At 40.8% G+C, this 24,172-nt stretch overlaps 1 protein-coding gene across 3 annotated transcripts in view; it reads right to left on the reverse strand.

Annotated features, from left to right (window-relative positions):
- The window catches only part of sbno2b (strawberry notch homolog 2b), a 142,262-nt gene that overhangs the window by 41,586 nt on the left and 76,504 nt on the right, over nucleotides 1–24,172 (reverse strand). The window contains exon 1 of one of the 3 annotated variants that reach the window (XM_060941369.1): nucleotides 1,202–1,617. The exons of the other annotated variants lie outside the window; for them this stretch is intronic. Within the exon in view, the coding sequence (XP_060797352.1) occupies nucleotides 1,202–1,261 (60 nt within the window). The 5' untranslated portion in view covers nucleotides 1,262–1,617. Of the gene's footprint in view, nucleotides 1–1,201; nucleotides 1,618–24,172 lie in introns of those variants that run through there. 3 annotated transcript variants of the gene reach the window in all.

The raw sequence follows: 24,172 nt of genomic DNA on the forward strand, positions 1-24,172 counted from the left end.
AAATAAAGTTAATCCAACAGGTGTGGTTAAAACCGTGATCTGAAAACGATGTTTTTAAAATGCATGAGGAAAGAAAGAAAAAAAGAAAGAAAAAGAAATGGAAACTAATGCAAAAAAAAAACCAAAACAACATTTTCACATCTGTGTCGGTCAAGTAGTGAAACCACAGGTGTCCGTGTTCTAGGTTGTGTTCACAGCACCTTACATCACTCTCTTCCAGTAAGGCACGTGCTCTTGCTGTTTAGCCTCAGGCCTAAAATAGATCTGTTTGCCCACCGTTTACTGACAGACCTTGGTTTTCTTTCCTTCAGAAGAAATCTGAACATTCACAGGGCCTGATGACACTTTTGACCCGAGTGCACATTACCAAGTAACCAGAAGATGCCATTTTGAACCACATATTCTCCACGGCAGAATGGCATTTAATAAATACATCACCTATTCCATTTCTGTGCACTGCGTTCGTTCCCAGACTAGAGCAATCACCTACGTGATTGTGATTAAGATTTTTCATAGCCCATGCTACTTCTGGAAGTTTGATGCGAGATAATTTATTCGTTACGCTTGAGCACACACACTGCACCATACAACAGCTCATGCAAAAGGCTCCTGTGCAAATAACCGAAGTTTACATTCAAATCATTCAAGCTGTCAACTTGCCAGAAGAGAATCCAAGAAGCGCCTCCTTCCACATTTTACTGGAAGCCGGCACAGATTGCAGTTTGTCATGTTGATTAGCAGCATGCAGAGACCTGAGAATCAATAGCGGCGACCGACAACTGTTCTTCATCTGAGAGGATAACTCTGCTTGTAGTTAGGTTAAAAATAATAAATAAATAAATAAATAAATAAATGAGATTTTTATTCAAATGGGAAGTATATTCATCAAAAAAAAAAGTGAGGCATAAACTCAAGGGCGTGTTGACGAGGAACGTTCGTTTATCGCGTCGACAAAATTAAAAGAAAATTCCTGGAGAGACACCAGATTAAATTGTGCGTTAGCAATGACTTCCCAGAATAACACGTGACTAACGCAATTATCATCCATCACTAAGAGTAAAATGTAATCAGGAGCAAATAACACAGAGAGCTGCATTTCTTGTACATGCAATTATAAAAAAAAAAAGAAGAAGAAGAAACCCAAAACAAACAAAACCTGTGCATTTAAAAGAAAGGAAGAGAAAGTGAAGTGGATGGCTACCTTGGGAAGTGGACGTCCCAGGTCTGCATAAAACTTAGTCCAAAACTGCATGAGCGACATGAGTACAGTACCTCTCCGGGAACTCACTGCTGTTCACCTTGAGAAAGCAACACGTCCATCCGTGTGCTGGAGAAAAACTCAGCACCGTCAGCACAGCTGGAGCATTCCCAAAGAATGAGGACGGCAAGGAAAGACTGAGTGACACAGAGACACGGACGGGGGCCAACGCAGCGATCCCAAAGCTCCACACCAACAACTCCTCTCTCTCGCTCGCACACGCAGACATGCGCGCAGTCTCACACACACACACACACACACACACAACAGGTAGGAGCTAGGCTCACACTAGAGAGCTCTGTGGCCTTCCTACTGAGCGTGCTCCTCGTTTGCTAAAAGAGGAGTGACAGGTATTTGCTCAGAAGGTTCAGTCATATTGATTGCGGTTTAGTTCCTCAGTGCTGAAGGTGGCAGGGAGGGGAGGGGAGAGGAGAGCAGAGGGGGAGGAGGGGAGGAGCTTTCAGGAAATGATGCTTTTGTTGGTAAGTGACTAGAGTTCCTGGCAGTCAGGCCCTCTTTACTGTACATGGTGTAACACAACCGCATTTCTAGTGTAAACAGCGCAGCACACAGGATCTCCAGAGCACTGTGGTGGCTGTGTGGCCTCTGTTTAATGCTCGCAGATCATCATTTAATGATTATTCTCTTTAGGCCAGCGGCTCTCTGACGGGCACATTATTTCGGCCTGCGTCTTTCTGTGCTGAGCCACATGAGAAATACCATGGTTTCATTCATCACTTATGAATGGGAAACGATCAAGATAATTAGTTTTACACAGCCCAGGCGGCAAGCAGAGAAAGGAGTTAATGGCTGCACGGAGGAATATAAAGTCAGAAAGCAAATGTTTTCTATTTAGCTATTTTTCTGTCACAGCTGTGACGAAACGCTCCTCTCAGACAGCAGCCGACATCTTACCTAGTTTTAAAGCAGAAGTTTACAAATATAGAAAACAACTGAGTTTCAACAGCTACGGCAGGAACGCAACTACAGCCAGGGACACCGTTTAATCAAGGAATCGATTAAACAGCTAAATAGAAAACATACGCTTAAGCATTCAAAGCCAATGATATTAATCTATTTAATACAGTATCATCTTTTAAGGCTGCAAACCTTTCTGCTTTATAAATCTATTTCCCATCTGCACTCATGACCTTATGGTGTGATTTTTGGCTACAGTTTGTGACTTAAAAAAAAAAAAGAGAATAAAATACATTTATATATATTTCATGCACTATTAATACTAATAAATACTAATATGAATATTTTTGAAACCTATTTATGAAGGTGTATTATATGAAATGTACATGGAACATTTTTGCAAATGCAAATATGAACTTTTTGTTCTTTTAAAGAGCCGAAAGAATCCGATACAAGACATGCCGCATGAAGCCTTGCTAATCAGTTTGGAGGCCTCCGGCCGTGGCCCGCTGATCAATGCCTACTGGAAGAGGCTGCTCATGGCAATAAGAAGCCCCAGGGCTGTTATGACGGAGTCTGAGAGACAGAGTGGCGTCGTGAGTGGGGTCATAGTTGGGAATCCACATGAACGAGTAGTCATCCGGTACTAATAGGATATCAGAAAGGATGATTCAACCTCTGCAGCACTGCGTTACATTCAGTTAATTTCCTTTCATGTTGCGGGTGAACGGGAAAAGACAGTCATGCCATGCATTTTATACAACAACATATTTTTGATAAAATTATTTCTCTTCTTTAAGGAGAAAGAAAAAAAGTCATCAGGAAGCTTGAGTGGCATGTCAGATAGCTCTTCACTAAAACTCACTGATCCTGGATCAGAGGTGGAAAGTAACGAATTACATTTACTCACGTTACTGTAATTAAGTAGATTTTTTGTGTAATTTGTACATTTTTAAGTAGTTTTTGAAATGGGTAATTGTTAGGGCTGTAACGATACACCCAACTCACGATTCGATTCGTATCGCGATTTTTGACCCACGATTCGATACACCCACGATTTTTTAAAAATGTTTTTTTAAAGTAGTAAATTTGACTTATTAACATTTACTTACTTACATTAACTATTTAATAACAAATAATTCAGACCACTGCAGAGAATGAGTAATATGTATGCAAAAATGAACAAATGTATATCCAAAGATTGTTTTATTTCTCAAAATAATACTGTTGAGCCGGAAGCTCTGTTTTTTTCGGTTCTGAAAAAGTCATTTTTCCAAATCATGTAAATCCGTTAAGATTTTTTTTGGGGGGTGGCTCTCTCACTGTCTCACTCTCATAGGGCCAATGATTTTCTGTGATCGCGGAAAACAGATGGAAATTACGGAATTTTTATGGTGAAACATTGCTCGCGTGTCAAAATGTAACTGCCGCAGAAGGCTTCCGCCCAAGCAGACATGCCTTCAGTGTTGCCAGATATTGCTAACGTTTTCCACCCCAAAATATGTTCAAAACCAGCCAAAAAGCACCTAAACCTGCCCAATCTGGTAACACTGCATGCCTTTCCGGTCAAGTGATTGTGATTGGCTTGTGGCACACCTAGCCAGCCAATGAGCTGCTTGTTTACAGATTCGCTCCCCGCATCGCAACCAGAATGGCGACCGCTTAAAAGAAATGAATGCTCTGCCAGTGGTGAGTGTGGACGTTGCGTAACTCGCAGAAGATTGTCGCAGGTCGGCGAAAAAACGACTTACTAATAGATATAAAAAATAAAAGTAATTTAAGTAAGTTTAAAATGTAATTTAAATAAAAAGTAAAGTATTTATAAATTGAAGTTTGGAAGCACCTCTGTTTTTGGGCTGAGGAGAAGTTTGAAAGGGTGTACCGCGATTCTGCCTTCTTGTATCGTGACACGGATCGTGGCTCTGTGTATCGCGATTTCGATACGCATATTGTTACAGCCCTAGTAATTGTACATTTTGAACCAAGTATTTTACTTCGCTACATTCGAAAACCGCCCGTTACTGAGTAAAACAATTAAATGAAGGGAAAAAAACCCCCACAATTGGCCTGAACTGAAAGGAAACTGGCGCAGGCACGCGCGGAATATCCATATTAGCCTACATGTATGGTTGGACGATGGCTGGTCCCGAGGTAGCCGAGCAAGAGATAGAGGAGGTCATGGAGGAGGTTGAGGATTGCCAAGAAGAGAATTCCCGTGGAACAGATGTGCCGGACAGTGAGGGAAATCCTTGGCCGTATCTCAGCCAGTACTTTGCATTCAAACGCAAACAAGGCAATAACATAATAATGCAAAGCAAGATGTGCCTGCCCTGCCGTACAGAGCTATCAGTCTACAAAACTTCCACATCAAATCTGCGGAAGCATGTGGTGGTAAGTAGATATGTGCGTTTACCTGTGTATCCCAAATGTTATATTTATTGTTTGGTTAAAACCTTCCACTGATAAGCAAAATGTGCCTTCATTATGAATTCTTTTGGCCGCCTAGCATCCATACTGATCACTAACGTTTCAAGTGAAGTAGCCTCAATGAACTGAATCACCTCACGTTTACAAATTTGTTTTATCAGAGCGACAGTCAGAAATAATACGAGTGCATGGTTTTAGTTGCAATTGGTCTCTTATGAAAGAGGTCACTGATAGGCCATCAAAACATTTTCACTCTCTTGGATACTTTGTTTGATTTTGGTTTTATTTTCTTTTTTTATTGTGGTGTTTGAGTTGGACCATACAATTCAGAATTTGGCACTTTGCTTAAAATGTTTTATGGGGTGGTCTCAAAATAGTTTGCACATTACCTCTCGACAGGTTGTAAACATTATGCAGTTAATTTGTCAATTATATTTTCTATATAAGGAAGAGCACAGTGTTACTAAGGAATCGCTTAGTTGTCTTTAAATCGTGAGAGCCCAGGACGCTTTGAGTTTGGTTGGTTTACGTTTCATATGTGTCATTTAGTAAGTCTGCTTTAGTGGCTTTAACCCTCATCCTACCATGCTATTTTATGCCTTAATCTTACCATGTGGGGTCCGTTTGGACCCCAATACTTTTCTTTAAAATTAAAGCTTATAAAGACAAAATCACCAGATAAGTTTTGTTCAGAACATCTTGTATTAATAACAGCAATACACTAAAGGGCCCAAGGCATAAAGAACACACTTAACCTTCATCCTACCAGCCAATTTTACATACACAAACTACCAGGCGGGGTCCGTATGGACCCCAGGAGGGAATACCTTGAAATCAATGCAGTAAGAACCAATTCAATGCAGCAAACAGACATAACTTTACTGAAGAACAAAATCCACTATGGCTGAATATCAATGATGTATTATAAATGCAATAACATTGCAATAATATTGCAATAACTAGCATACATGTGGCAAATTATAGCGCCACAAAAAAAAATTGGCATTATATACATGATTTTTGCAGCTCATGCAGCTGTAAAACATTCTGGATTACAACTTAGGTCTTTTCTTACAGAATTTAAAACAAAAAAGTAATTGTAAAATAATTTAGGGCTTTTGTTTTGCAGCCTGTGCTTATTGCAGCAGTGGGGTCCACACGGACCCCAAAAAGGAATGCCTTGGTAGTTTCATTATGGAACATAAAAGAAATAAAAGAAGTTAACTTTCAGTGTGCTATTCAATTATAAAATGAAAGACAGATAAACTTTACTCTGGGGTCCGGTTGGACCCCAGTAACAAATTAATTATACCTTCACAATGCAAACAGCTGATCTTCCGGTGCTTTAGTGTTTTAATTAAGACATAAATTCCGACAAATTCATAAAACGGTGAGGCAGTATGTCGCATATTTTTAAAATGGCAAACAAACATATAGGTGCGGGGTCCAGATGGACCCCACTTGGTAGGATGAAGGTTAATAGCTGGCGTTTGTCAGTAAAGAAAAAAATGGATGATAGAAGTTACAAGTTCTGCCACTTGTACTTGAAAATGTTTGATGGGGTAGTCCAAACAAAGCTTTATACATTATACTGCCTGAAAGGTTATTATGTGGACTAATAGTTCATTAAAAACAATTTGATTTATGACTTGTCCTTTCTTTTTTTACATCAAATAATTGAAAGCAACTTTTACTCAAAGTACATTTTAAATTGAGTACGTTTTACTTTTACTCGAGTAGATTTTTAGATGGGTACTTTTACTCGAGTAGAATTTAAGCAAAGTAAAGATACTTTTACTTAATTACAATTTTTCAGTACTTTTTCCACCTCTGTCCTGGATCAGCTTAGCCCTAACTGACATTTAGCCTCAATAACGATTGAAAGAAAAAAGAAAAAAAAAAGTATTCATGGCTTACTATTTGGTTAGACAGCGTTCCACAGAAGGTTAGCCTACGCACTGCCTAATTGACAGTAAGCTTCATGTTAAATTCTCTTTTTGCATAATCTCATCCTGTATTTGACCAAACTCAAAACTTGCCCACATACTAAAGCTACCATGGAAGAAGTCACATGATGATGCACGGGCATGCTTTAAAAAGTTCTTTGTAAGCTTGCTGCGCGCGTGTGCATGTGTGTGTAGTTATGCATATGTACTGAGGCCCCTCTTTTCTCTGTGGTTGCGTTGTGGTTTCATGTTCTCATTGCTCTCTAGTTCAGGTAGGTTGTACTTCGTTCCTGTTCAGCTAGTCGCTAGTCATTAGCGCTACGTTCTCCACCACACAGCCTGGACAATCAGGAGGAAACACCTCCCTTCTGACAGTGGAGCTGAGTTTTACTTCAGCGTTTAGAAACAGATTTGCGCTGAGAGGAGCCTGATACTGAGAGGAACTAGGGCTGAGCTATACACATCACTACCAGCACGTTTATAAATCTGAATGGAAGACGGAGAACAGACTTATGGGAAGTTTTACATGTCTTTTTTTCTAATCTGTAATTGTGTGGAAACTACACAACGCTGGACCGTATACACTGCACACTTCTGCTCTCAGCTTTCATCAAAATGAGCAAGAATTAATATGTAAAAGGAATAACACATCTCATCTCATTATCTCTAGCCGCTTTATCCTGTCCTACAGGGTCGCAGGCAAGCTGGAGCCTATCCCAGCTGACTACGGGCGAAAGGCGGGGTACATCCTGGACAAGTCGCCAGGTCATCACAGGGCTGACACAGAGACACAGACAACCATTCACACTCACATTCACACCTACGCTCAATTTAGAGTCACCAGTTAACCTAACCTGCATGTCTTTGGGGGAAACCAGAGCACCCGGAGGGAACCCACGCGGACACGGGGAGAACATGCAAACTCTGCACAGAAAGGCCCTCGCCGGCCACGGGGCTCGAACCCGGACCTTCTTGCTGTGAGGCGACAGCGCTAACCACTACACCACCGTGCGGCCGGAATAACACATGCAATAAATAATGTTTTGAGCGTGAACATATAATGACTTGTTTTTCAAAACACAAAAAGGTTTTTTTTTTTTAAGTAGTGCAGTTTTTTTTCAGGAAAACACTAGTTCAAAATGATCATTTTCAAGTCAAGTCATTTATTTATATAGCACATTTAAAAACAACAGGGGTTGAGCCAAAGTGCTTCACAAAAAAGTTAGCTAAGCAGTCTTAACATGGGCAATAAAACCATACATCTACACAAGATTATGTGTGGTTATTATGTGGTGCAAGGAGATTCTAGAGACAATTCCAGATCTGAGTCGCAAAACAAAGCAGACACTTGCAGAGAGATTTTGGTCTAAATCTCCATGCAGAACATTCGATCATCCTTTATATTTTAGGCTTGTGCTTGAAGACACTTGATTTTGTGTTTCTTGAATCATTTCTGGGCGGCACGGTGGTGTAGTGGTTAGCGCTGTCGCCTCACGGCAAGAAGGGTCTGGGTTCGAGCCCAGCGGCCGGCGAGGGCCTTTCTGTGTGGAGTTTGCATGTTCTCCCTGTGTCTGCGTGGGTTTCCTCCGGGTGCTCCGGTTTCCCCCACAGTCCAAAGACGTGCGGTTAGGTTAATATGGGACAGCCTTGGGCTGAGGTGCCCTTGAGCGAGGCACCAAACTCCCACCTGCTCCCCGGGTGCTGTTAGCATGGCTGCCCACTGCTCTGGGTATGTGTGTGCGCTCATTGCTCACGTGTGCGCATATGTGTGTGTTCACTGCTTCAGATGGGTTAAATGCAGAGAGGAATTTCACAAGTGTGTGATGAATAAAGTTGTGCTTTCTTTCTTTCTTTCTTTTCTGTGTTGATTTGGGTGTGTGTTTGGGTCACCATCTTGTTGAAAGCTGTATTGATGCCAGAGTTGTAACCTCTTGGCAGAGGCAAACGGATTTCGCTGGAAAAATCCTCGCACTTAGCAAAATTGATGATGCCATCAGTTTTTACTGAACTACGTATATTTTACAGTGGTGGACCAACTGCTTTTCTGTGTATGCAGTCACCAAACATGCTGATAGTGTGCAGAACCAAGAAGTTTCATTTTGATCTCATCTGACCACAACACATAATGTTAATTATAGTTCTAACAATGCTTAGTGAACTTTAGGCACTGGATTCATTAACCTGCTCTCAGGGCTTCTTTCAGGCAAATCTTCCAAATGGCTTGTTATGAAAGTGGTGTTTAATAGCTGATTTTGAAATTTCACAACCACAAGAGGCAACTACGGTACAGTGCATTTCAAACTTTCAACACTCGGCCCAAATGTTCCAATCCACACTCCGGAGCTCACTTTTGGGCAGGGCTCATAATCACAGGTTTGCTTTCACACAGAAGAATTCCTTCTGCACCGTGGCTAAATTGCACAATTCCATACAACATGGTAGTGCCCACAGCTTCGTAAAATGGCAGGCACTCGATTCATCCACTTGCTCCAACACGCAAATGATGATGAATGGTGCTTTTTGGATGCATAGCAGGTCATCATACAAGAATTCCTGCAAACATAGGGCTGGACTCAATATAAGAAAAGTCTTTTCAGTGTTTCCTCTACGACTATATTGGGGGCGCTCCCCCCCAACAAGACCCCGTGCACCCCCTGAAAGGGCCCCCCCACACCACATTTTAAGGTCTGAAAACCCCCCAAACAAACAGGCATGCAGACACTAGGACCACACAGAAAGAACACGTGCTCAAAAACAGGAGTGGTTGCAGGCACTAGGACCATGCAGAAACATGTTGCTGGTTCCCCATCCCCTACGTTCTCCTCTCGTGTGCTCAAAAACGATTCAAACAATTCAATTCAAACAATACCGAGCAAATGTCAGAACCCACCAAGTGGCAAAAGATGGAGGACATATGACAAAAAAAAAAAGTGTGAAGAATGTCTTCAGACAAACTCACACTATTACATTAGCTAACGCTATGTTACGAGTATTCACAGTGAGCTCATGTTGGAATATATCACTTTGTAAACATCTTCAAGTTAGCTAGCTATAGAAAATGATTTTTTACGTTACTTCAAACGAGCAGTCAGTCTATTACTGTACTTCTTCACTCAACACACAAAGTAGTGACGGGCAGTGGAGAGGTGAGCGAAAACAAATTACAGAAAGAAGAAATAAGCTATCCGACTTTCTAATGACAACTATAAATCCATTAGGACTATAAATGGTTCATACGGCATTTTAATCTCTTAATATTTGCTAAGAAGATTTGTCAGAGAATTCTCATCTCATCTCATTATCTGTAGCCGCTTTATCCTGTTCTACAGGGTCGCAGGCAAGCTGGAGCCTATCCCAGCTGACTACGGGCGAAAGGCGGGGTACACCCTGGACAAGTCGCCAGGTCATCACAGGGCTGACACATAGACACAGACAACCATTCACACCTACGGTCAATTTAGAGTCGCCAGTTAACCTAACCTGCATGTCTTTGGACTGTGGGGGAAACCGGAGCACCCGGAGGAAACCCACGCGGACACGGGGAGAACATGCAAACCCCACACAGAAAGGCCCTCGCCGGCCCCGGGGCTCGAACCCGGACCTTCTTGCTGTGAGGCGACAGCGCTAACCACTACACCACCGTGCTGCCCCTTGTCAAAGAATTGTTGTAGAATAATTGTTCTGTTGTAAAAAAAAAAAAAAGTTCTTTTGTAAAAATTGTTCTAATTACTGTTCTAAAATAATAAATGTGAAGACTTAAATATGACTCCTTTAGCTGTTTGTTCAGGTCCAAATGCTCCGTAATAGGAGCCGTGCAGGTGACCACCTCATCCAGGACCCCCCCAGTAAACTGTAGGGAAATGCTGCTTTGAGCAGTGTAGGCCAAACATGTTTGTGATGCTCTCAGTGCTTGCACTATACAAAGATGAGCTAATTTCAGTGCTCTAGTCCTATGACTATCTGATTTTATCCATCAATAACCATCACAACTCTTTTCCTTGCATCACAAAAGTAGAAACAGTATGTAATGTGCCAAATCAAACCAATCACATTACTTGACACACGGCACTGAAAAGGCAGATAGCTTCTACACTAGGGTGCGTCGGTTGCCCCCTAAAAATGAAAAGTTCCTCCGATCACAATGCATTTTAGTTTTTATGTTCCTTTTGGTAAGAAAACACACTGGGTGAAATATTTTGACAAAATTCAAAAGTTTAATGGTGGCACCAGGAGCTCAAAGTTATGGAAAAAGCTGCTATTTTATGACTTTTATGACAAAATTTCGATCACTTTTCATGAAACATTATGGCACCTTATAGAGGGATTTCACTGACGTCACCCGAAACCGGAAGTAAACAGACCCTGCGCCATATTGGAAGACCAACAAACTCGTGATTAGGGGATAATAACGGCAGCGGTATGTGAACCCACGAGAATAAAGTGCAGTGGCAAACGACTTAAACAAACAAATCTGAGCTGTTTTATTTATGATTTATTGTCCCAACAGACTTGAAAGAAACCTGTGTGAGACTTGGCAAAAAACTGTGGATATAATGGATAAGTCTGTGCGTGATCTGCGGACACTTTGAGGTAAGCAAACGCAAGAAATTCAGATTTAAAACATGCTAAATTGGCCCCAAGTTGATAACTGGATGAGGAGCAAGCCTCCCAGACTTCTACAATTTATTAATAATAATAATAATAATAATAATAATAATAATAATTTAAGATGGTTTGGGGCTTGCTCTCCCTCCTATTATATAAATAAAGCATAGTTGTTGTGTAGGCATATATCATAAATACATATGTATAATTTGGATAAATTAACCTAAATTATGGATACCTTAATAGTAACAAAAAGTATTAATTTTTCAACTGAAAAGATATATTATTAAAAGATAAATATCAACAAGATTACCTTGGCCATAACTATGTGTAGGTTATTCTTAATAACAGCTGTAATATCACAAACCAAGCCGCTAACAACATAATTGTAAGCCTGTAGCCCTTTGTAGGCCTTCAAGTCATCAGCAGTATAGGCACTGGGTGTAAACAACAAATAGTTTACAATGTCTGGGTAGCAAACAGATGGCAGAATTGGTGTCCGGTCCTCCTTATGTTTCCATTCTCCCTTGCCCCGAGTCTTATCATATGGGTCAAACCCATCAATCACAGCCAGTTTCTCCACATACCGTGCCCTTTCTGCAGCTGGTAATGTACTCACATAACCAGAATTATCATCCATCGTGTCACTTTACTCTCGCTCGTACTTTGTTTTATATTGTGAGTATGTATGTATACGTATGTATGTATGTACTTGAGGTCTTCCAATATGGCGCCCTAACAAAATCTCGCGGTTCGGTGACGTCACGCGGTAGCCCTCTATAGAGTATACCAAATATCTTAGATACACATTTTTAGTACATATTCTAAATATATTATCAAGCACAGTTTGAGTTTTAGCTGTTCATTGAATCATTGTTCAACTACTTTTAAACAATACAAATGTATTATGAATCACATTAATGCTTCTCAATCCCTTGCAAAGGTTCTTAACATGATCTCTGGCTCACAAGAAATCAATAAATGGAGTCCAACATTGTGATTCAAACCTTACGCGAAAACATAAAATAAGCGTTTTTTTGGCAAAAAATGAACCTCATGGTGCCACCATTAGACTTTTGAATATGATCAAAAAATTGTACAGGCTGTCTTTATTGGTGAAAAGGAACACCCAAACAAAAATGCATCAGATTTTATGAAAGTGAGGGCAACTGATGCATCCTAATCTATACCTGATGTGGACGATGCTGTGCTTCAGCTGAAACAAACCCCAGACTATCATCTTCAAGAGGACCAGGGATTGGCTCTCTGGACTGAGCCCAAGCTCAGAAACACCTTTAACACTTCACCAATTATACCAAACTCTGGACTCGAACGTCCCCGAGTCTGGATTATTATTATTTTTTTTAAGTTTGAAAACAACTTAATACTGTGATCTTTATGTTCTTTTGTACCTTGTTCACCATGATCCTGATCCGTTTATGCTCCTGGCTAATTTTCAGCTCTTTCAGACGCGACACTTGACTGATGCAGTTGATGTGTTTGTTCTGTGTTCTGTTCTGTGTTCTGTTCTGTGTTCTGTTCCCCCCACCAGGATAATGGATGACGCAGGCATTTCACATGTTTGCAACCTCACATTTATTCCACAGGGAAACAGGACATGGTTAACAGAGTTCCTGGGGACTGAGAACAAATCAATAGTGATGCAGCATTTTCAAGAATAACGATCTGTTTGCCTTCATTTTTAAATATTCCACGGGGGATCAGTAACTTTGGCACATATTTCTGAAAAAAAAAACCACCAGAAAACCAAAACCAAACAAACCCAAATAACCGTCACTGAAAAATAATTCCAATGATAATATCTTTTTCAAACAAAGTGAAAGGTTTTTGTTTCCCCTCTGTAATTGTGTGTGATATTTATTTTATACAATCATATTTACACATTGCTATGAAGGCTGTCAAAAGTTCTGGAGGAAATGGTATGTGACCCATGTTAAAGCCACCAAACAGCTGGGTGTTCACTTTTTTATGGAAATCTCATGCTTTACATACGCACACGCATGCACGCACGCACGCACACACACACACACAAGCATTTCAGGCATGTTTGGCAACTAAGAAGGAAAGATCAAAGGTGTGGCTGCATTTTAAGCAATGGATGACGAGAACACAAAAAACCTTTCATTACCAGGAAGGAAATGTAAGCATCTGAGCAAAAATATTAGTCACACACAATATAAATGTCTATAAATGCACTCTGAACGCTCACAGTTAGGGTTGCCACCATTCAGAAATGAAAATAAGGGACGCCCACCACGGCTCCTTGGGGCCATGACCACCATGGGCACGACTCCCATGGGGTGGGCTGCCCGCAGCAGTGCTATGTTTTATTTTGTAGGTGTTTTAATAAAGGGGTGATCAAGAAAGCAATTACTCATACTTAAAGATTGAAATGCTTTATTGCCAATGCTGTAAAAATGTATAATGTACAAGTGGGCAACAATGAACTTTTAAAATATAATCTAAATATATTGAGAACTTAATATCACTGTAAATGTAAGTGCATAACTGTTCTTGGTGTAGGGACTCTCTTTTACCCCTTTTCCACCAAATCAGTTCCAGGGCTGGTTCGGGTCCAGTGCTGGTGCTGGTTCACAACTCGTTCAACTTGAGAGCCAGCTGAGAACCAGCTTGCTTTTCCATAGCTCGCGGTGCTAAAGGAAGCCACGTCATTACGTCACTGTATATGTCAGTTACGTCGCTGTATACGTCTTTACGTCGCTGTATACGTCAGTTACGTCGCTACTTTTGCATAAACCTTGGCGCGAATATCGAAGCAAAAACAACGCGGAAGAAGCAGCAGCGGCAACAACAACAATAATAATAATGGATGACTTCGCGTTTGTACAGCTGCTGCTTCTCGTCGCTTAAAAATGGCGATCTTTCGCGGTCTTGTTATTGTTGTCGGTCTTAACAACTCCACCCCCCCGCTGACGTAAGCGGTTCTTTCCTCTGGCCCAGCAGAGAGTTGGTGCTAGCCTGGAACCGGTTTTTCTGGCCCCAGAGCCAGTTCTTTGTCAGTGGAAACAGAAAACCCGGTTCCAAACTAAGCACTGGCCCCGAACCAGCCCTGGAACTGCTTTGGTGGAAAAGGGGCATTTGTGAACCTTGGGGACATTTTTACTTAGAAAGGAAAAAAGAGAACAAAAAACAACAAAAACACAACAAACATGTATGTCTGATTATTCAAGAACGCAGAAAACAAGAAAGTGCAAAACATTACTCCTTCCCTCAGCAGTCCTGAGTTCATCAGGAACTGCTGTGCTTCTCTTGTCTGTGGAGTAGACCAGATTTAAACAGTCAACAGATTTCCCTCACTTCTTTTTCCAAGTGTACTTTTTGTTACTCCTTGCTGCACTGAGTAACTCTTTGTCTTTCAAAACGCTGTTGTAAAACTCGGGTTTTTTGAGCAGCGCCGGTGTGTGTTGTCTGTCGCTAGGCAACTGTGACAGCGCCACACGCAGTGACGCAGGCAGCCGGGCATAGACGCACAGAGCGTGACACTGAGTGGAGGGGTTTGTGTCCTGGGTAGATCCCGCAACGAAGTATTTCCTGTTTTATTTTGTTCATTATTGTTAGATTTAGTGTTGATATGTGTGAGACGGACATGTGTATTGGACATTTATGAAAATACGGAACAAATCGCGTCCCGTATCGGTTCAAAACGGGACGCAAGATTTAATTGCCAAATAAAGGACGATTCCGTATTTTACGGGACGGGTGGCAACCCTACTCACAGTCCTTCACAGAGCATGCTAGGCTAACAAAATTACAAATAGACAAATAGTTTAGCTACAAACCCAAATCAGAAAAAGTTGGTACAGTCAGGAAAATGCAAATAAAAAAAGAAAGCAGTGATTTCTAAATTTACTTTGACTTGTATTTCATTGCAGACGGTATGAACCCAAGATATTTCATGTTTTATCTGGACAACTTAATTTAATTTGTTAATATACATCTATTCCTTCATTTCAGGCCTGCAACACATTTCAAAAAAAAGTTGGGATGGGAGCACTTTAGGGCAAGTAATGAGGTTAAACAAGTTAATAATGATGTGATTTGAAACGGGTGATATCAACAGGTGACTGTAATCATGATTTGGTACAAAATCAGTACCAAGTAAAAGGCCTAGTCGTTGAGGAGCAAAGCTGGGCCAGTGATCTCCAGTTTGTCAACAAACCCACAAGAAAACTATTGAAATGCTTAAAAACAAATGTTCCTCAAAGAAAGATATGAAGAAATTTGAATGTTTCACCCTCTATGGTGCATTATATCATTAAACGATTCAAGGAATCTGGAGGAATTTCAGTGTGTAAAGGGCAAGGGCACAAGCCTAAGCTGAACACCCGTGATCTCTGATCCTTCAGACTGCATCAAGCACCCATCATTCATCTATAGCTGATATAACCACATGGGCTCAGGATTACTTTGGCAAACCTTTGTCAAGCACTACAATACAGAGCGACATCCACAAATGCCAGTTAACACATTACTGTCCAATAAGGACCCCTTATATTAACGGTGTCCAGAAGTGCCGTCAACTTCTCTGGGCTTGAAGGCATCTGGGATGGACCATCACACAGTGGAAATGTGTATTGTGGTCAGACTAACCAGGTCTTTTCTGGAAGAAATGGATGCCATGTGCTCCAGACCAAAGACGAAAAGGAACATTCAGACTGTTACCAGCACCAAGTCCAAACGTCAGGGTCTGTCATAGTATGGGGTTGTGCCAGTGCCCTTGGCAAAGGTAACTTACACAGGCCTAGACATTAAGCATTTACCACTGGTGGCCCAGTGGAATTGAAAAGTTACTGGCCCAAATGGAAAATGTGGTGGCCCAAATGCGTGTGGTACCTGAACCACAGCTGCCGCAGGCAGCCGCTGCAAGCACCACAGGTGCTTGCACAAAGAGGGGGGTCCAGGGGCCCTCCCCCGGAAAATTTTGATTTTTCAATTCATATTCGTGCATTCTGGTGCATTTTAAGGTGAAATTAATGAAAATAAGATTATTCATATTTTGCTAACATTATTATATCTTTATTGTTTGTTCACATTGATATTTTATTGTTTGCATTTCTTGTTCTATCAATTTCTTAGTTACATTTAAAAATGTCCTTTGTTCTTGTTCTCTGTTCGTTTAACACATGCTGTTGATTACTGTTTTACATTAACAATTGTTTGTATAAGTTTTAGAATAAGCTAAGTTTTGCCTCACCATGCAACTAACTTGTTTATAGAATAAGCTTTGCCTGTAACCCACCCTGTGTGATAGAGACATATTTTCCTTTTTTGTCATGGTTTCAACTTTGGCTCATATATTCTCAACATTGTAGATATTGAATTCTCACCACTGTAGATATTCTAATAGAAATAGAGGTACAATGACCTTTTTACATACACCTTTATATAATAGCCACAAGACACACACAGGCCAGTCCCAAGTGTGGATGAAAGGTGAGGGTGGCATACTAACCCTCATCATGCTGGATTTAAATGCACTGTAAAAAATGTCCGTAGAATTAACAGGGAATTTATGTAAAATCATGACATAAAAAAACTGTAAATACAAAAACAATGAAGCAGTGTGTAATTTACATCAATATACTGTAAAACTCCTCACCAAATACCACTGTTAATTTAACAGTAAGAATATGTTGAATTGATCATATTTTTTTGTAGAATTTACAAATTGTTGTAGTTTAAACACAGACAAACTGTAATACTAAAACAGAATGTGATAGTTAAAATTACATAATTGCCCTGTTAAAAAAAATACAAAAACGGCCACTGTCGTGGCTCAGTCGACTAAGGCGCCATACCGTGAATCTGGGGACCTGGGTTTGATTCTGACCCAAGGTCATTTCCCAGTCTCTCTCTAGCTCATTTCCTGTCTCTACACTGTCCTATTCAATAAAGGTGAAAAAAGCCCCCCCCCAAAAAAATCTGTCTAGTAGATCATTGAAACCAGCATACAAAAATCCCGTTGTTTTTACGGAAAAAAACTGGCAGCTGGAGTCACCAGAAAAAATCCGTAAAATATACAGCAAAACGGTAATTGCTTTTACGGTACAGCTTGTACATTTTACAGTTAAATCCAGCATATAAAACACTGGACTTCTGTTATATTTGCTACTTTAAACTGTAAAATGTACATGCTGTGCTGTAAAAGCAATTACCGTTTTGCTGTATATTTTACGGATTTTTTCTGGTGACTCCAGCTGCCAGTTTTTTTCCGTAAAAACAACGGGATTTTTTTTACAGTGTGGGCATTTTTATTGCCCATGAAGTCTTATTTCTTAATTAATAAAATATCATGAGAATCACTGACAAACCATACATTTCCTGAAAGGGTGGACTTTGGGGAATAATCTAGTGAGATTTTTGCAAAGCTTTACCTGCTCGGGGGTGATTTATAACCCTAATTACCTGTTAATTAGCTAATTAACAGGTATGCTCAGGTGAGCCAAAAAGGGGTGAAATGTTTGGTTTTTTTTTTTTTAAATAAGACAAGATATAAACACCAAATTTTCAGGATATGCCCTTGGGGGAACCAGTAGTAAATTTTTGCAAATTCAGCTCATTTGCATAAACCGTTGCCATGGCAACAGCAGATACTCTAGCAACTGGGGGTATACTGGGTTTAGCATGGTCTGGTTGTACCAGAGAGGGTCAGAATAGTTATTATTTTTGTTGTAATGAACTAATGTAGACCTAGTTTGGCTATTTTGATAGATTTCATCATCTTTGGATATTTGAATAATATAATATATGGGCTCAGATCTAATTTACCACATTATTTTATCTGTTCTTCTATTTCAGTCATAGCAACCAAGATTTATACTTCATTCTTGAATCACTAAAAGTTGATACACGTGTAGCCATATTTCTTGGCAGTGTATCCTGAAATTTTGATATTAATATACAAAGTCTGAACGATTTTACACCATCTGAAGCTAAAGCGTGTGTGTTGAAATGCTGTTCTACGATTTGGCGAGTTGTAAACCGAGCGTGACGTCGGGCGCTCTGATTGGCTGCCGAGTTCAAAATGAAGCCGAACATTTCCGAAGATGCACGAAGACGACACACTCCTGCCGCGGGGCGGAGTAGAGGATGACAAAAACAAAGATGGCGGACCTCGTATCGAAAAGGTGCATTTTACGAACAATTTCTTCACAATTCTGGGTAAAATATGAGTAATAAAATTTGTATCGAAAACGTACTGGCCCGCCCGGGCCACTGTTTGGCCAAATTTAGTGGCCCGAACTGGCCCGAAAGACTTAAAAAACACCGCCGGGCCATCGGGCAAGTGCTAATGTCGAGCCCTGTTACATTTCTGTGATAGCAGCATTAATGCAGAAAAGTACACCTGAGATTTTGGAGCAACATATGCTGCCTTCAAGATGACATCTTTTTCAGGAACTCCCACACATATTTCAATAAGGCAATGCAAAACCACATTTTGCACACATTACAAAAGCATGGCTGTGGAAGAAGAGGGTGCCTGTCCCCTCGGTCCCTAATAGAGAATGTGTGGCGAATTCTGAAGCGAAAAATGCAATAGCCACACTTTTTTGGGGGGTTATAAGAACATTACCACAAACAGGCTAACACATGAAACCTAACTTGGCTAGGTTAGTAAAACTATTACAGATAGACTAAAACATGAAAGCTAATTTTGCTAGGTGAATAAAGTGATTACGAATAGGCTAAATCATGAAAACTGATTTCAGTAGGTTAATAAAATTAGAACAAATAGGCTAAAATGCGAAAGCTAATTTCATTAGGTTAGTAGGAATGTTATAATTAGGGTAAAACCCAAATGAGAAAGAGTGGAGTGAATGAGAAGTATATCAGAGTGGTGCAAGACACGTATGAGAACAGTGAAACAGCAGTGAGGTGTGCAGTTGGAACGACTGAATGGTTCAAGGTGAAGGTGGGACTCCATCAAGGATCTGCTTTGAGTCCTTTCTTGTTTGCCATAGTGATGGATAGCTTGACGGCCGAAGTGAGGCAAGAGTCACCATGGAACATGATGTTTGCGGATGATATTGTGATATGTGGCGAAAGTAGAAAGGAGGTTGAGATGGAGGCATGCATTGGAATGAAGAGGAATGAAGGTGAGCAGTAGCAAAACAGAACACATGTGCATCAGTGAGAATGGCGATGAGAGTGTAGTGAAGATGCAAGGAGTAGATGTAAAGAAAGTTGGTGAATTCAAATACCCGGGGTCAACTGTGCAGGAAAATGGGGGCTGCGATAGTGAGGTGAGAAGGCAAGTGCAGGCAAGGTGGAGCAGTTGGAGAAGGATTTCGGGAGTAATTTGTGATAGGAAAGTCCCAGCAAAAGTGAAAGGTAAGATGTATAAGACAGTAGTGAGAGCAGCTGTGATGTATGGATTGGAGACCGTACCCTTAACGAAGAGACAGGAGGCAAAGTTGAGGATGTTAAGGTTTGCGATGGGAGGTTGGACAGGATAAGGAACGAGCCCATCAGAGGGACAGCAGCACATGTGGAGAGCTTGGGAATTAAGCTAAGAGAGATGAGACTGAGATGGTACGGGCACATCCTGAGAAGAGATGCAGAGCGTGTTGGAAGGAGAATGTTGAGGATGGAGCTGCCAGGCACATGAAAACGAGGAAGGCCAAAGAGGAGATACATGGATGTGGTGAGAGAGGACATGAAAGTGGCAGGTGTGGTAGAGAAGGATGCGGAAGACGGGGAGCAATGGAGATGAAAGATCCGCTGTGGCGACCCCTAATCGGGAGCAGCCAGAAGAAGAAGAAGAGAAACTAAAAATGAAACTAAAGTAAAAACTAAAACTAAAAACCTGACGAAAACATGAAAGCTACTTCTGCTATGTTAATACAGTTAGTACAAATACATTAATACTAAAATATAACTGGTTTGTTAACTAGTTTGCTATGCACATTTCAAAAGTGTTCAACAGAAAAGGATGATAACAACACTGATAACACTGCAGCAATGATAACTATAGAGAACAAATTCAACAAAAAATAACAGCAACGACAAAAAAGTTTCAGTCGTTATGAGTTTAAGCCCAGCAGGTAATGAATGCGCCAGAGTTGGGCGCAGGAACAGAACGGAGCTCTTACTGTACATCCTCTACACAGCACAATATGAGGAAGTTCTGCTCTTTACATTGTTACAAACGGTCAACAAAACAACCACTTGTGTTTTGTAAGAAGTCTCTTCCATGGCTTGTCTCATCGCGTCTCTTGTAACGTCTCTGTGTGTGTGTGTGTGTGTGTGTGTGTGTGTGTGTGTGTGTGTGAGAGAAATCTTGCAAGAGAGTGTTATCTTTCTGGCTGGTCAACATGGCTAGTATTAGTCACAGGACAATTACCGTCTCATTTCTTCAGAGTTACATCACGAAGTGTCTTTTTCCACCAACTCAGAAAGGTGGAACATGGGCTGACATGGTCTTTAAGACCACAAAAAAGCTACAATGAAACAGTACAATTTCAGGTCACACATTTATAGGTCATACGCATTCATATTACACACGTAGATCTGAGGATATGACTAACATTTCTTCCTTTATTGCTCACTACTTACACTGCCGTTCAAAAGTTTGGAGTCACCCAGACAATTTTGTGTTTTCCATGAAAAGTCACACTTTTATTTACCACCATAAGTTGTGAAATGAATAGAAAATATATAGTCAAGACGTTTTTCTGGCCATTTTGAGCATTTAATCGACCCCACAAATGTGATGCTCCAGAAACCCAATCTGCTCAAAGGAAGGTCAGTTTTATAGCTTCTCTAAAGAGCTCAACTGTTTTCAGCTGTGCTAACATGATTGTACAAGGGTTTTCTAATCCTCCATTAGCCTTCTGAGGCAATGAGCAAACACATTGTACCATTAGAACACTGGAGTGAGAGTTGCTGGAAATGGGCCTCTATACACCTATGGAGATATTGCACCAAAAACCACACATTTGCAGCTAGAATAGTCATTTACCACATTAGCAATGTATAGAGTGGATTTCTGATTAGTTTAAAGTGATCTTCATTGAAAAGAACAGTGCTTTTCTTTCAAAAATAAGGACATTTCAAAGTGACCCCAAACTTTTGAACGGTAGTGTCTCATCTCATCTCATTATCTCTAGCTGGTTTATCCTGTCCTACAGGGTCGCAGGCAAGCTGGAGCCTATACCAGCTGACTACGGGCGAAAGGCGGGGTACACCCTGGACAAGTCGCCAGGTCATCACAGGGCTGACACATAGACACAGACAACCATTCACACTCACATTCACACCTACGCTCAATTTAGAGTCACCAGTTAACCTAACCTGCATGTCTTTGGACTGTGGGGGGAACCGGAGCACCCGGAGGAAACCCACGCGGACACGGGGAGAACATGCAAACTCCGCACAGAAAGGCCCTCGCCGGCCACGGGGTTCGAACCCGGACCTTCTTGCTGTGAGGCGACAGTGCTAACCACTACACCACCATGCCGCCCCTGAACGGTAGTGTATTAAAAAAAAAAATTCTGGAGGTTTACACCATGGCCAGGTAACTAAAATCTTACCTCGAATAAGTTTGCTCACTGCTGCCTTCACACTAGGCATTTTTTCCCCTCAACCACCACTGCAGAGCAAGAGGACTGCAGCCCCCCCTTTATTTTTTATAAAGGTTGTGTCAAGCGCTTTTTAGAGCTGGTTAGTACTGGGACAGGAGACTGCCTGGGAAGACCAGATCCTGGTGCGGGAGGGATTTTGACTTGACCGACAAGCACTTTTATGAACTTCTGACCCCTCAGTTTGCAGATTCGAGGCCAAACAAGAGAAACAATCAATCAGTCTTTATGTTCTTAGGGAGAGAACAGGACTTGTTGAATTTCCTTGTTGCAATGTAACAACCTACAATAATATCTTATCAAGACTTGGAATCACGACCACCAACCACAACAAGTTTAAACAGCTTATATATAAACACTTCCTGCAACAAATATGCTAAACACTGTCTGAAAACTTCACATATTACGCGGAATGTCGTGCGGAAACATTTGAACAATGTGAATTTTTTGTTTGCTTGTTTATGTATTATTTTTACAGTTCGTACTGGAGCCTTTTGAGCAAAATACCTAAAGTCAACATTATTATTAAGTAACCAAGTTTCCAGATTGATAGGTATTCGGACTGATCTCACTAATGGTTATCTTTGGAACTTTTTAACTGACGTATTTTTCTCTAATATTGTATTGATTTGAGTATTTTAATACTGTAGTTTACTCTTATTAGAAGGCCCAGTGTGAGACGAGCGGGAGCTAAACTGGTTTATTAACCTTCTGAAAATGAAGTCTTTAAAAAAAAAAAAATCAAACCATTCCAAAGTACCCGAAGTGACGTCACAGTTTACACACACAGTCGCTGCAAGGTGACTTTCTACCTCCAAAGCTGTGGCAAGGGCTAAAATGCTCATCTTCATTTCCATCTTTATAACTGAAAATTACAAATATAATCCAGCACACTAACACGACATACTAAGGATGTAAAGCAACGATAGTATTTGTGTAAATCTGTTTAGTGATCAAAATATCTGTATCTTTAAAGCCTAAGTGGGTGTGGCTTAAACCAGAATATCCTGTGCTAAGCACTGGAAAAAACCCAGCTGTAGAAATGCCAGCACTGTCAGCATGGTCTGTGAATTCTGGCTTTGGCAGGTGTTTAACCTCAGCTACGTCATTCCAGAGATGTGCGTGGGCCTGCTTTTTTAACCTGCTTTGACCAAAATAAAAACAAACGAGTTGAATTTTACCCACTGCAACCCTGAACAGGCAGTAAGGATGTCCTGCACGCTCCTAGTTCACATGGTGTCTTTGTCCCGCACGCTTCACACATTACTGCTTGCTCACACCCACATGAAAATAAAAACCTGTCCAGCTTGCGTGACTTTGTTTTGTTGTGTCCCGTGGCATCCCAATCCTGACGCACATCTTTAGTCACAACAAGATGCCCTGCTTTCCGAAACAGAAAAAAAAGAGAAGAACAACAGCACTCCTCCTATTCATATCTGTTTTTGTATTCATTTACAACACATTATCTGTTCGTTCAGAATGTATTTGTATTTGGTTACATCCCTATCATGTACACATTCACAATAAGCCCTTATGCCATAGCGTTGTTGAATTGTGCAACATGATTGCTCAGACGGGTTGCATTATTTCTGTATAACAGCACGGATCAGACCGTCGTTACAGATGTAACATGTACGATAGGTAAATGTTAATGTCCTTACTCTAATACGTTATTGTGTCGAACAACTCATACACAAGGACTTGTACACTGCATGCTCAACATAATCTAAAACTAAGAATAAATGGATTTTTTAAAGGGGTACCAAATATAATATAATATATACAGTTGCTGATGTGACAAAGTAACGTATTCTTAAGTATTCTATCAAATTTATATACTAGAAAACAACGAAACATCTTGGTAATTGTAAATATAATAGTCGGTTCGCTAAACGGCACAAGAGTCGCCATTTTTAAAAGACCGTGACGTCAGCCCTACCCACTGCACTAGGAGAGAAGCGTGTAATCATGGCGTCGGGCGCATCAAGTGAAAGCGACAGCTCTGTCGAATCATACGAAGAGATCCCGCAAAAGACGCGTCTGGAGGATCGTTATGCTTTCCATCGGTCCTGTTATTACACCCGAAAGCAACACACTGTGGCATTGTGTAGCCGATCACTTACAATTCATCCTACTTTCCGATTCACACGTGCTATTCCCAACCTCAATGAGCCAACACAACTGGGCACGTACATACGTCATGAGTGTTACGCAGAGAAAATGAACGTGCATTCTGATTGGATAAAATTAATATCATGGCGGGCTGTTCAAACTGCGGAAATAGTTTGCTCGAGCTACTTTCAAAACACTATAACTTTCCAACCTTAGAACAAAAAACTTTTGTAAGTCTTGAATAAGGTTCGTTAATGTGTGTTTTATTGTTATATTTACTCTAT

Source organism: Neoarius graeffei, chromosome 15 (assembly GCF_027579695.1).
Source record: "Neoarius graeffei isolate fNeoGra1 chromosome 15, fNeoGra1.pri, whole genome shotgun sequence".
NCBI lineage: Eukaryota > Metazoa > Chordata > Actinopteri > Siluriformes > Ariidae > Neoarius > Neoarius graeffei.